This window comes from Lycium barbarum, chromosome 3, assembly GCF_019175385.1.
Source record: "Lycium barbarum isolate Lr01 chromosome 3, ASM1917538v2, whole genome shotgun sequence".
Taxonomy (NCBI): domain Eukaryota; kingdom Viridiplantae; phylum Streptophyta; class Magnoliopsida; order Solanales; family Solanaceae; genus Lycium; species Lycium barbarum.
Window position 1 is genome coordinate 138,222,493 of NC_083339.1, and position 14,665 is coordinate 138,237,157.

Sequence of the window (14,665 nt, forward strand, 5' to 3'; positions counted from 1 at the left end):
TTAAATTTATAGTATAAAAAAAAAAAAAAAAAAAGAGTAAAAAGGAGAAGCACATAGTCCCCTTTTTCTTCTTTCTGATGGCCATTATATTACCTAAAAAAAATAAACTAACAAGAAGACAATATTTACACTCAAATTGCCCCTTCAAATGACTAGGTTATACTACGGGCCACTGCTTGAAAATATCATTTTGTAGACTACCGAAGTGCGTTGCTCAGCCAATGAGTTAATTAGAATCGCTCAATTTATAATTAGTTGAACTGTTATTGTATTGACATTGACACTGTAAAAAATATTCTTACACAACCCGATCAGTTAGTACTCCTTCTGTTCACTTTTACTTGTTTACTTTTGATATTGTACACCCCTTAAGAATTAAAAATGAAATATATGTTTTATTACTATAATACTCATATTAATTGGTGTACAGTCTCAATAGATTTGAGAAATGAGTAATTAATGCTAAGGATAAAATAAAAAGAAAAAAAAGTATTTCTCTTGATATGCTAAAGTGGACAAGTAAAAGTGAAAATTTACTTTTAGTATAGCGAACAAGTAAAAGTGAATGGATGGAGTAGATAATTATAAATAGATTTTTTGATAAATATTAATTAACAATTTGATTACAATAATACTAACTTGCTATCGCAAATTAAACTTCACTAATAATTTTAAAAGAAAATGACGCGATATATAACTTAAAGCCTTATTAGCTAACCGTTGCTTTTCTCTCCGTTATAGCAATATCATGAGAAGCAGTGGCGGATGTATGTGTATGGGGGGAGAGCCATGGCACTTGCTAACTTTGGTCGAGGCTTAGCATACACATACACTACTAAAAAAACAGTGAAAATCGATCAAATTTTTCGACCGCATGAGGTTGAAAAAGCCGATTTTTAGACCAAATTTTCGACCTCAAGGGCAGGTTGTTAATTGATAGGGTGAAATTTTTTTCGACCTCATGTGGTTGAAATTTTTCAACCACGCGAGGTCGAAAAAAAAATTCTACCTACATTAAGAAAATACAGTGTTTAATTACAAAGTAATGTAACTAATAATGATAGAAATGAGATTGAAAAAAAAATGGCAAAAAAATTACTTACCTTTAGTGGCGGCGGACAGCAAGCTAGGGCGGCAACAAGGACAGACAGTGGTAGGGATGGGGCGTCGGTGGCGATTGAGGGTGAGGTGAGGATGGGATTTTGGGATTTTAGGTTTTAGAAGAGTACTAAAACGATCTGATTTTGGGGGAGTATAATTGATTTTTTTTACTTAAGTTTTTTGACCGCACGCGCTCGAAATAATTAAGTTTGACTTAATTATTTCGATTGCATGTGGTCGAAATATGATTTTTTTTATTTTTTAATTAATTGTTTATATTTATATAATTTAATTTTTTATAAAATGATTTTTTTTCATTTATTATTTGTTTAAAAATAAGTTTCGACCTCATGTGGTAGAAATTTCATTTCCCGTTTAAATATCGACCCCGTGTGGTCAAAATCCAAAAACAAAAAAAAAAAAAAAATTCTGGAACTTTCAACCTCGTGTGGTCTATTTTTTTCGACCAAAAAGTGTGGTAATTTATTGATCGAAAATCTCTGTTTTTTTAGTAGTGATATGTATACATAGAAAAAAAATAGGCCGAATAGCTTAATTGGCACCCGGATCACCAAAAGGGTGTGTGGTGCCATTGGCAATGCGTTGAATTATTCACCTTTGTGGCAGGAGTTCGAATACTGTTACTCTGTTAGCACACTTTTTATATAAGCTTTATTTTGCAGCATTTTAGCATTTAGGAGTTGGGACAACCACAAAGAGACCGGTTTCTCCTTTGTTTCCTCGTTCTTTTCCTTTAATTGCTTAGTTCCTAGTACTAACCTTTTCTCTGGTCTTATTAATTCATTTTTGAATATTTTTTCTCATTTTTCTTTAAACATTAATCATAAAATATAGAGGTTTTCTTCCGCAGTGATGCGCTTTCCCAACTCCTTCGATGATTTATTAGTAGATGATAGAAAAATATTATTTTTCTCTAGGGGCACAACTCCTGCAAATCTATTTCAGAGACCTAGAAAATAGAAATTCTTGAATAAGTTACTGTTTTTATCAAAGATGAAAGTTTATTTTTTGCTAGATAATCTCATAAGAATGGCCTACCAAAATAGATTGCAACTCTAGATCGAATGGAGTGCACTGATCGCTGCTGGATAAGGGTCCTACTAAGCTGGACCACCTCTCTGTCTACCTGTACCTGTGGGCATGAACACAGCCCCCCGAGCAACGAGGAGTCAGGACAGATAATGTACTGAATATGTAAGGCATAAAGACAACATGTATAAATATGTACAGAAATCATGAATAAGATCTGAACTCATAAGTTGAAATGACTATCTGCATAAATCTGTATGAACTAGTATCTGTCTGCATCTGGCTGAATCTGTACATCAGGAAGTATGGACATGCATATATATATATAACTAGTAGGTACACACCTCATCTTTCACATCGCAGGCCACACCTTCACCCCCTGTCAAGTGTGCCTTTCTCATGTATATACTCCAACATCATAGGCCACTCATGGACCACTCATAGGCCATACCTTCACCCCCTGTCAAGTGTGCCTTTCACATATAGAACGTAATATCATAGGTCACACCTCCACCCCTTGTCAAGTGCGCCTCTCACTCATAGCCCTAAGAACTGGCAGTGAATGCGTAATACAAGTAAAACTGAACGACAGGATTCTCAAACAATAAAATGATAGTTTGCCTCTCATGGGCCTTACTGAACTCATACTACTAGGACAGGAAATCATAAGATTTGTATATGGGGAAAATACCATAGCCGGGGTACGGGGACATCAAAACTGTATTTCTCTTAGTACTTATAAGAATAGAGTAATATGGAAACTCTCTTACTCATTTATCGGTTCATATCATAGGATCATGCCAAAAAGAAGGAATAACCTTAACATACCTTGACGTATATCAAATCGCCCAACTTCTACTTCTTGAACTTGTAAATCTACAATTAAGATAACATAAGCCTTAATTAGGCTACTGCTTTGCTTACTAATCATTCCCATGCACGTATAAAGCTTAACGAATTATAGACGACCATTTCCTTTATAAGCTTACAATGATAACGCCTATATATATCCAAATACACGTAAATCCATCCCTAATCATTTCTTTAAAATAGTCTCATATCACTACCTTGCTCTTCATCAATCTATCACTTCCACAAATACCCTTTCTTTACCTAAAATCACTAAAGCTCTTGATAGCAAACTCAAATACAAGGGTAGAAATCATTTACATACCTTGAGGGGTTAAGAATCCCAAGAATCACTTTAACTTCAACTTCCTAAGCTTCCCATTCTTGGAGAAACCCTAGAACCAACCTTCTTCTTCACAAGCTCGGGTTTGGTCCAGGTCTTGTCAAATCTTCACTACTATGCCATAAATGTTGGGAGAGAAAAATATTAGGGTTTTCTGATCTGGGAATGAGAGAAATAAGACATAAAGTCGTGGACCATGTATTTATACTCGGAGAATTAAATGTTTCAGTGGTCCAGTTCGACGAGCGGGTCGACGACCCGTCGACGTGTCAACGGTCCGTCGACGTGCTCGTCGACTTGCTCCTGCAGAATGCAGGGCTGCAAAACCCTGTCGACGCCGCACAACGACGGCCCGTAGACAGGTTCGACGACCCGTCGATCTTGACTGGTGTCTGCAGACTTTTCTAATTCGGTTCAGATCGCGTCAATTCAATTCGTTCAACTTCTAACCCTGCAAATCACCAGGAATTCCTGCTGGTACCATTGCACACGGGGTAGGACACTTTCTATCTCCAAAACTCAGCCTCGGGTCTCGATTCCCAAGGCATACCCAACTAGGAAATCATAAGTTCTACCACTACAAAGACGAGGGGTGTAACAATGACATCCAGAACCTTCAAATCCTGGATCCACCTCTGATGAGAAGATTCCAAAGATTCATATAAACGCAAGAAAAGGTGGTAATGATAAAATATAATAAAAGATGAAAAATCTACATGGCATAGCTAACTCTACTACATATTTATATTTAGTAGCTATAGTTTAGATTAATTACATCCTATAGCAAAAATAATATGTTAAATACAATTAATAGCTACATATATATATATTTAAAGTGGAATACTTTATTATAATTATTTATAAAATTTTTTTAATCTTCACTGTTTATGCTCTCTCTTACTACCGTCGCCGTAGCTCCGGCCACCACTGCGCAGATCTGAATTGGTTGTTACTATTGCTGGTGTTGTTGTTGTTGTTACACAACGACGCAGTGTTGTTGTTGATGTTGGCTGTGATTGGTCTTTGTAACTGTTGGTTATTGTTGTGGTTCACCGGAGAAATAAGCTCTGGCGATGGTTGTTGTTGTTGTTGATGGTTATTGCTCTTATTGTCAATGGATTTTGTTGTTGTTGATGGTTGTTGTTGTAACGTCGCCGGAGAAGTGTTGTCGTCTCTCTCTCTTCCCCCTCATTGATGGCTATGACGGCTTTCTCTTTCCGTCGCTGCTCCGCCTCCCTGTGCCTACCACATTCCAGTCAGATCTGGCCGGAAACAGTCAGATCTAGCTGGAAGCGGTTTTCTTTTTTTGAATACAATCCGGTGTTGATGATGATGATGACGGTGACGGCGGTCAGATCTTGACGGAAAAAGTCAAATCTGATCGGATTCTAACCGGAATTTTATTTCTTATATTCAGTTTTTGAGTGTATTCATTGATTTTATTTCTTGTATACAAATGAATACAGTGAATTTTGAAGTGTATACAAATGAATACAATGAATTTTATTTCTTGTATTCAGTTTTTGAGTGTATTCGTTAATTCTTTTGGTGCAAAATTCTGTGTTTTGGGGTGTATTTTGAAGGAATTTTTTTTTGTATACAACCAATTTTAAATACAGTAAAGTGAATACAGTATAAAAGTAACTACAATGAATACAGTTGAGTTGAATACATTTAAATTGAATACAAATTTTAATGGTTGTATTCATGAATACAGCGACACACTATAATAAATGCAATAAGTAACAAGAGCTGAGTTTTGCTATATGTTTATTACGTAATGTAAATAGGTAAAATGTAACTAAAAAGCAAAAAATAAGCCTTCAAAGTTAGTCGTAAGTTTCCCATAAAAGATGGAGAAAATGACCCAGGATTGTGGTGGGCCGCGGGTTTTATGTCCTTAGCAAATAAGGCATTGAGGATATGATATTTTGAAGGTTCAAATTAGTGAAATATTTTTGGAATAGTGGGGTATGAACGTGACGTGCGTAGGAAAAGGGACTTCCTTTCTGGAGTGTGGGGGACAATTATATGCCTTTGCCACACAAGGCAAAAGGAAAAGTATATCCTAAAGGGATTCAAATTCATATGTACTATTTGTGTAGTGAAGTTTTTACGAGGAAATAGGTGAATATAATTCCTTACCATTTGAATACAAGGAAATGACTTTACAAATTTTTACTAATAAATAAATTATATGCACTAATGCAAGAAATAATTTACACCATTAGGTTATTTAAAAGGTAATTATGTGTGACTATTTTTTACAAACATTAGTTGCTTACTTCAAAAAAACAAAAACCAATCTTCTATAACAGGTCAAAATATAATGATAGTGTGAGGAACTTTTATATTATCAGTATATAGAATTTAAACCCATGCAATTTAACCACTTCTAAGAAGTTACTACTACTAGTCTTATTTTCTAAGTCACTAATGAAAGAATTTTATCCTAATAACATTAAAAAAAAAATTACGCTATCAATATACAAAAATTAAACTTATTCCAAGAAGAAAGCTGGCATCTAAAAAGATGGCATAAGGTCCAAAACGCACACCGGGTATAATTTTTAATACAGAAAAAATGGTTCAAAGGACTAAAGAGTGTTTGTGTTCAACAAGATTACTGCAGCTACCATTTTGCCATTGACCTTTGACCATTCTCTACTTTCCCACCAATCCTTGACCCCCAAGACTCTTCTTGTCTTAAACAAGTCTTAATCCCTATTTCTGTCTTTTTCATCATTAATTAAACATATCACTAACACTAGACCGTTGAAAACGTGGGTAGAATTTGGTTTACGACCAACCTCAGAATTGGTACCTTTTTCTTTTTCCTTTTTTCTTTTGGAGGAGCAAGCGGGAAAGGAGCAGTAGGAATTGAACCTATAAAACATGTGATCATAGATTAACTTTGGTTGTGCATGTATGGCGAGTCTCTCATTTTCACGACTTCTCTTATCTCGGGCCATTTCTAGCAAAGGGTAACGGACATATTCATTATCGAATTTGAGGTTCTGATTAAAGATATTGTTGAGGTTCAACCTAAAACCTACTCAAGATAAGGACAAAGGAAACAAAAGCAACCAAATATCATTTTTACCTACTATGCCTTTTGCCGATGCTATTGAGACAATTTTAACATTTTATTCTTAGCATCGAGCACTACATTTAGAGCCCGTTTGGATTGGCATATAAGCTCGTCAAACCAGCTTATAAGTTATTTTTAACTTATTTGGGTGTTTGATAAAATAGAAAACAACTTAAACTAAATTGAAAAGTGCTTAAAATAAGTCAAAATCAAGAAGTGCTCAACTTCATTTTTTTTTTTTTTGGCTTAAAAGCCATTTTGGTTTGACCAATAACTTTACCCTTTTATCCCTTATATTTTCTATTAATTTCAATACTACCCTTACTTTTAAATTTAAGCATTTTTATCCAAACACGTAACTGCTTATTTATAAAATAACCTTCAGCACTTAAAAAATACTTTAAACATTTATGCCTAAAAGCCATTTTTTCCAGCTAATCTAAACGGACTCTTATACAATGGGATTTAGAAAAACACTAATAATATCATATTTGGGACTTTGAACCTATGATTTAAAGTAACTTTTCAACTCTTTTGCCACTTTCTAGAATTTTATCTTTTGTCAAGGAATTCAATAATTTAAATAAGCCAAAAAGAATCATTTTTTTTGCGTGGATTGTCCTTCATTTGGGGCGGTCTTTAATTTTTTCCCTTCAAATTGGTGTTCTTTAAATTTTGTCTATCGCATAATACTCCGAGATTGTGGGTTCGAATCCCAGTTTAGTAAAAAAAAAAATTGCAAGGCAGAATTTTGCTTCAAAACTCTACCTTAAAGCTGTCTATGCAAATTCTGTCGTGCGAAACCAAACTCTACCTTGAGAATTTTTTTTAAATTTTTTTATTGAGCGAGGGTTCGAACCCAAAACTAAGGAATTTTTAGCGTAGGGCAAAAGTTAAAGACCAACAATTTGAGGGACAAAAATTAAAGACCACTCCTAGCGAAGGGCAATCCTACAAATTGCCCAAAAAGAATCATTTTTTTTGTACGGAATGCCGTTCAAAGGCGCTGGTCTTTAATTTTTGTCCCCCCAATTGATGATCTTTAATTTTTGTCCTTCGCTTAAAAAAGTGGCCAAAAATATCCCGAAGTTCTGGATTAGAACCGGTCAAAAAAAAAATAATTTCGCAAGGCAAGGCTTCGCGAAAATTCTGCCTTAAGGCAAAAGTTTGCCTTGCGAAATATTTCAAGGCAATTTTTTTTTCACTCTGCTGGATTCTACAAATGCCCGAATAGGCCTAATTTTGCTACTAAATTCTGCTTTGCGAAATTATTCTTTTTTTTTATTATTGAACCGGGTTTTGAACCCAAAACCTCGGAATATTTTAAGCGAAAGATAAAAATTAAAGACCAGCATTTTGAGGGACAAAAATTAAAGACCACCCCCGAGTAAGGACTATCGCGCAAATTGCCCAAAAAAAAAAAAATCATTTTTGCTAACTTGTCAAAGTCTTTATAAGGAAGCGATGGCAACACAGATCTGAAAATAGCAAATGGCATGAGCGAAGACATATCCTCTTGGGCTGGGCTCCCTCTTAAAGACAGAAAATGTCAACCATACTAGGCTTAACTTATTGGCCCAATAAAATCTATAACCCACTCGTCTACATTTTTTTGCGGGGATTATCCTTCTTTTGGGGTGGTCTTTAAATTTTATCCCTCAAATTGCTGGTCTTTAAGTTTTGTCTTTCCTTTGAAAAAGTAGCCAAAAATATTCTACGATTCTGAGTTCGAACCCCCGCTCAGTCAAAACAAAAAACAATCGCAAGACAAGTCTTTGCAAAAAGTTATGCCTTAAGGAAAAGTTCCACCTTATGGGACATACTTTTAGTTATGCCTTAACTAAAACTGCTCCATAAGACAAAACTTTTCCTTAAGGCATAACTAAAAGTTGCCTTATAAGGCAAGATCTATGCCTTAAGGAAAAGTTCCACCTTATGTGGCACACTTGTAGTTATGCCTTAACTAAAAGTCTGCTCCATAAGGCAGAACTTTTCCTTAAGGCATAACTAAAATTTTGCCTTAGAAGGCAAAGTCTATGCCTTAATAAAAAAGTTATGTCGTATGAGGCAGACTTTTAGTAACAATAAAGTGACCGAAAATATCTCATACATCGAAAAAACGAAAATAATAATAATTAGGCATACCCTTATCTATGATCTAATTTAGCAAGGCATAAGTTTATAGAGCTTTTGCCTTGTCCGGCATAAGTTATGTAGGAATTAAGTTATGTGGCGTAAGTTATGTACTGCCTAATTCGGCCTGCATAAGCTTATATTTTCGCATCATAATGTAATATAAGTTATTCCTTACAAGGCATAACTTAGTTCCTTCAGAAAAGTGCTCTAAACTTATGCCGAGCAAGGGCAAAATTCTGTAAACTTATGTCTTGCAAAATGAGGTCATAGATAAGGGTACTTTGACCCACAAATTTTCATTAAATGAGAAGCAGGGGAAAAAAAAATTAAAGACCAGCGATTTGAGGGACAAAAATTAAAAACCAACTCGAAATAGGGGAAATCTGCGCAAAAAAAAATGTCAAATGGTTGGTCTTTGATTAGCAGTTTTTGTCATATTGCCCTTCAAACGCACCGGTCTTTAATTTTTCCCCTCATATATGTGGTCTGTAATTTTTCCGCTACTGCGTAATGAAAATATTTAGACCTGGTTCGCTTGACATAACATTTGTAACATTTATTTTCGAAAACTGAAGCTTTGCTTCGCTCAGTATAAGTTCAGTAGGAATTAAGTTATGCGGCATAAGTTGTGTGATATTTTCAGCATTTGTTGTAGTATTGAATTATGTCTTTTGGGCATATGTTCTTTATCCTTTTATGTGCCTATTTTTGTGGAGTTTGATGTGTTTTGGCCATTTTTATATTGAGTATTGAAAGTTTTGTCGTGTCTGGCACAATTTGTGAAAATGAAATATAAACTTATGCCGCGCGAAAAGTGCCGCAAGGCAAAAATTGAAGACCACAATTTTGAGGGGCATTTGTGAGAATGACTCCTTTAATTTTGCCCCTTTAGCAATTGAACTTATGCCTAGTGAACATAAGTTCTTCTGAGGGTGCCGGGCATAAATTATAAGATATTATGATGCGGAAAAAAAAATTATGCCCCGAAAAAAATTGTTTATTATGGAGACAAATATTAAAGATCAGCAAAAAATAAGGCACAAGTGCTAATGACCCTCGTCTATATCAAATCTAATTCAGCAACTTTGGTGTTTGGACATGATTTAATTGAAATTTGAAAAAGAAAAAAAAACAGCAGTATTTGAAATTGAAGTTAAAAGGGGTATTCTAAAGCTGCCCACAAGGGGAAAAAATGTGAAGTTTTGTTAGTGTATAATTGAAATATTCCTAAAACCAGTTTTTCAAACCTCAAATTTTTAATTTCAAGTTTGAAGTTGAAATAATAGACCAAATTGATGAACAAACAAACACTTATTTGAAATATGATTTTATGTTTTTAAATAACCCAAATCATATTCATGGCCAAACGGTAAAGGAACAAATCCTTTTAAATTTGAGAGGACCCAAATCATATTCGTGCATCTTAATCAAGAGAGGACCCAATTTTTGTTGGCGCGAATTTACTGGGATCTTAATATTTTCTGCCAGCTGGCTAAAAAAAATCACCCTCCTAGCCGTAATAGAATATATATGGACCTCGTATGAGTATACTCAGTGTATAACAAGTGTATAATTAGTGTACAGAGTTATTATACTGGCTAAAATTTGTAAAAATAAAGACTGGAGTATTCGTTGTATAGTGTAATGTTAATCTGTTAATGGTTCCTTCCTTAGCTTCAGCTACAAATAGCTTCATTATATAAGAAGTTCAAATTGTAATAAGAAGGCATTATGAAATGTGGATGAAAGTTTTTCTCTATGTATCTCTATTTCTCCTTTTCTCTCTCTATCAACCTCTACAGAATTTGTTCAAGGATTGTTCTTTCAATCACTTAGAATGCTGCCCCGTTGTAACTTTTTCTCCAAAGAGTTAGTATAACATTTCACAACATATACTAATGTAGATAGTATGTATGAATACTACATCTAAACTTGAACCAAGAACAATTAACAAGAATATGGGACATAAAAGTAACAAGATCAATAAAATCACATTGCACTACCAGTCCAAACTAGCAAACTTATAATACAGAAAACTTTTCTTGCTATTGAAAAGTTTTGCAATAGATTTGGTGTCACTAGAAATTCATCCTGAGAACCTTACCAAGAGGTTGTAATGTTTTAGGAGAAGTATCAGACTTGTATTCAGTAATTTCTCTGGAAATGGACTCTTCTCTAAGTGCTGCCAATGCTGCCCTTTTTCTCTCTTTATGTTCCTTCCACCTCTTTATCTGATTTTCAAGTGCAGCTTTACCCTTCTCAGCTGCCTCAGCTCTGCTTATCGCCTGCTCAGCTCTCGTCCTCAACTCGCTAATTTTCACCGTTGCTGTTTTCAGTTCTTTCTTCAGTACTTGAATTTCACTTGGTTCTTCATGAACTGGCTCCTTGTTCTTGATCAACTGCTCATTCTCGAGTACTCGCTCATACTCCTCTCTTGGTACTGTGACATAGGCCTTAGCCTCTCCGTTTCCCTCTTCTGATCCTTCATTTCGACTTTCTTCAGATGATTTACTAGCTTCTTTTAGTCTCTTATTTTCCTTTTTGGCCTCTTCAGCCTCTAAGGCAAGCTGCTGAACTGCAAGATGTAAAGCTGATTTCTCACTATTGGATAATGAATCAGCAACCTCCGCTGCTACAATTTTTGACCTCCCTTTGTGAAGCTCAGATTTTAGAAATGCTATCTCAACTTGTGCTTCTGATTCCTTTTCTCTAGTCTCAACCATTTCCTTTTTAATCGTCTCAACATCTGCATTGGCTCGAGCAGCCTCTTCGTTGGCTTTATTGAGTTCCCCTTTTACTTGCCTGAGTTCCAACTCCAATAAACTGATATAACCAGACTGATCCCAATTCTTTCTCTCTTGTAATTCGAGAGCCTCGTTTAACTTTTTCACCTCACTAGAAGCATCTGAAGTGACTTTCTCATAAGAAGAGCAAAGCTCATTTACTTCCTGGAATTCTGCTTTCATTGAATCGATAAGTGCAGACTTGTTCAATAGCTCATTTTCCAAATTCTGCATTATTTCGAAGTGATGTCTCATAAATTCTATTTCTTTCTTTGCATTTGCTGCTTCTAATTCCAACTCGGCCTTTCTCTCATACAAAAGAGCAGTGCTTTCTTCTGCCTCAGAAGCAGTCATTCTCAAGTGCAAAACGGTCTCATTGAGCTTTGAAACATTCCTCAATAGCTCATCAGTCTTTAACTTTTCCTTGCTCAAAGATTTTTCCATCACTTCTACTTGTGTCAAGGCTTCAAGTTTAGCATCTTTTTCTCCCACTAGTTCTCTTTGTGTGGCCTTCAACTCATCGATGGCATGTGAGAGCTGTCCTCGTGTCATTACAGACTCCAAAAATCGGTCATCCATCTTCTGAATTCTTGACTCAAGTTCAAGTACATGAATCCTTAACGCTCTACATTCTATCGTGTAAATCTCCTTCTCGAGTTCCGAGCTCATTAGAAGGGTGTATAGTTCATCAACTGTATTTTCATTATGGTCTAGCTTAAGAAGTGCTTGCTTGTGTGCAGAATCCTTCGCCTCAAGTTCAATTTTCAGATTTGCCAAGTATTTTAATACACTTCCAATATCTTTTTCCTTCTGCATCTCCTGTCAGTTCAAGGGAAAAAAGAAGAAGTCAAATTCGATATTGCAAGTGTAAGTCGATGTTCCTGATATGAAAGTAAAAGTGTTGTGAAAGCCGGCCCTAAGCAGGATCAAAAGACATTTAAGTCCAGTTCCGATCTGGATAAACCAATCAGACAGGGTAACTTGGTTGTGAAGATCTAGATATCAATTTGTTCAAAGAACATAGCATCTCACACATCATCAAGAATACAACATCTTGCGATACATCTTATTTAGTCTTCTTACTATTTAATTACATAGTCCGCTAAACACTGCAATACTGCATACTTTCTATTACGACCCAAAATCCATGAAGAATGAGCTGCGTAAAAATAAACAAAAAGCAAACATTTCGTTACAATTCTGTGGAGTATTGCATAGATTAATAGGTACCACAAATCTAACGTAGGCAATTTCAAGTTCTGATAACAATTCGGGATGATTATGACATATACTCTCCCCATTTTCCTTCTTGGTCTATTCCAAAAAGAATGACACACTCTAACTTTTCGTTATACCCTTAGAGAAGCTTTTGCAACCACACAAATGTTATGACATGTTTAAGTCCACAAGTTTCAAAAGTTTTATAATCATACAAATGCTATGACATGTTTAAGAGTACAAGTTTCAAAAGTCTTTATTTTTTTTTTAAATTGGAATGGGGAAAGTAACACTTTGTATACTTCAATTATAGTCTTGCAGCAACAATTACTCTTCATTCTCAAACATATCTTGATGGAACGACATTGGAAAAATAATAGACTCGAGCAATCTAAATCTTGGTATGATAATTGATCAACAACACTATGGTGAGCACAAAAGCCAGTTGAAAAGAGTAATAAATTTCGTGAAGCATTGTAGGATTTGGTCAGTTGGCTTACATTAATACATGAAGTGGATCTATATTTCTTCTTGAGGTCAGATGATTTCTCTCCAAACAAAGAAAGCGCGGCTTGGACTGATTCAATTGATTTTGTATCAATCTCTCCCATTACTAATTCCTTCTCCAAGAGAGCCTTTTGCGGATCTCCAATAGAGTAATGAACTTTAATAAAGTTTGAGAATTTCATTTGATTTATAAGCACGAAAGAGTGAGAGAATTGGAAAAACCGATACGAATAAGAAATTTCTGTCTCCGTGGAAAAATCCAGCAGAGAAGCATTGTTCCCACAGGATAACAGCCAGCTTTGTTCTATGTTTTGCTATATGGATTATTAATTTCCCTCGGCCGTTTTGAACCTTTGTTTGCGCGCGCTCCCTCTTTGTATCCTCTTTTTTTTAGGCAATTTAACTAGAGGTACTCTTTTTAAGTATTGAAATTAGAGAGGAAAAATTACACTATATATTAATTAGGGTAACAATGCTATCAAAATTTCACCACCTTTTTAAATCTTACAAAACATGACCCACTCCCTCCTCCTCTCTCTCTCTCGCCTTGAACTTCAATTCAGGAAAATGCACTGAATTAGGATTTCGAGATTGGTAGTTGAGACCAAAAAGTGAAAAGATATGTTTTCTGGACATCTAGAATTGCGCAGAATCGAATGTACGGCTGCGATTGTTCCACGAAGATACTTCTAATCGAGAGTAATTGCTATATGAACAAGTGAATCAAATTTCGCGGATTTTGTTGAGGTACAATCAGCTGCATTGCGGAAAATAGAAGATTTACGATATAATAGTGTATAATATTGTATATGATTGTATTTATGGGGTGTATATGGGTGTACACACTCCTCTTATACAATATTATACATTTTTATACACCTATATACATAATATATCTGTCTTGTATAAAAGTGCAATTCTTATTCAAAACCAGCCCAAATCTATGTTTATACCCACTTATACAATATTGTATATTTATGTATAAATTTGTATAAATGCATATTTTTCGTGTATAATTATATCTTTTTGTGTATATGCCTACACATTATACACTTTCATACACCTCTATATATAATGTACATGTCTTTTGTATATAAGTGTATAACATTGTATAAAAGTGTTATTGGGCTATATTTTTGCACTGTAAGTTTTGGGCTATATTTTTGCAACGTAATCAGCGAATTGTATATTTCTGAAATTTTCCCAATTAGAAATGGTGACTTTGACTTGGTCAACTCAAATTAAATGAAATATGGGACTAACTTTAACAATCAAGAACTAGGGGGTACGATTAGAATTTTGATTTTTTTAAAAAGATTTCCCTCTCCTTTTTATCTTTTCATATCTTTTTTCCTTCTCTTTCTTCTTCTTCTTCTTCTTCTTCTTCTTCTTTCTTCTTTCTTCTTTCTCTCAGCCATTTTTTCTCTTCTTTTGCTTCTTCTTCTTCTTCTTCTTTTTGGTCGCCGTCATCTTGATCTTTTTCATGGCGTATTCTTCTTGTTCTCCTAGTTTTTTATTTTATTTTATAGATTGTTTTACTTTGTTAGTCTTATATTATGGAGAAAATTTGGAAAAAATCCAACAATT

The 14,665-nt window shown here is 34.9% G+C and overlaps 1 protein-coding gene across 1 annotated transcript; it reads right to left on the reverse strand.

The window, feature by feature from the left end:
• Positions 1–10,452: 10,452 nt before the first annotated feature.
• LOC132634276 (WEB family protein At1g12150-like) lies at positions 10,453–13,756 on the reverse strand. The gene is made up of 2 exons (XM_060350551.1): positions 13,072–13,756; positions 10,453–12,172 (listed from the first exon to the last, which is right to left on the reverse strand). The coding sequence occupies exons 1-2, from the start codon at positions 13,258–13,260 to the stop codon at positions 10,649–10,651; spliced, it is 1,713 nt and encodes a 570-aa protein (XP_060206534.1). The 5' UTR covers positions 13,261–13,756; the 3' UTR covers positions 10,453–10,648.
• Between the last annotated feature and the right edge of the window lie 909 nt (positions 13,757–14,665).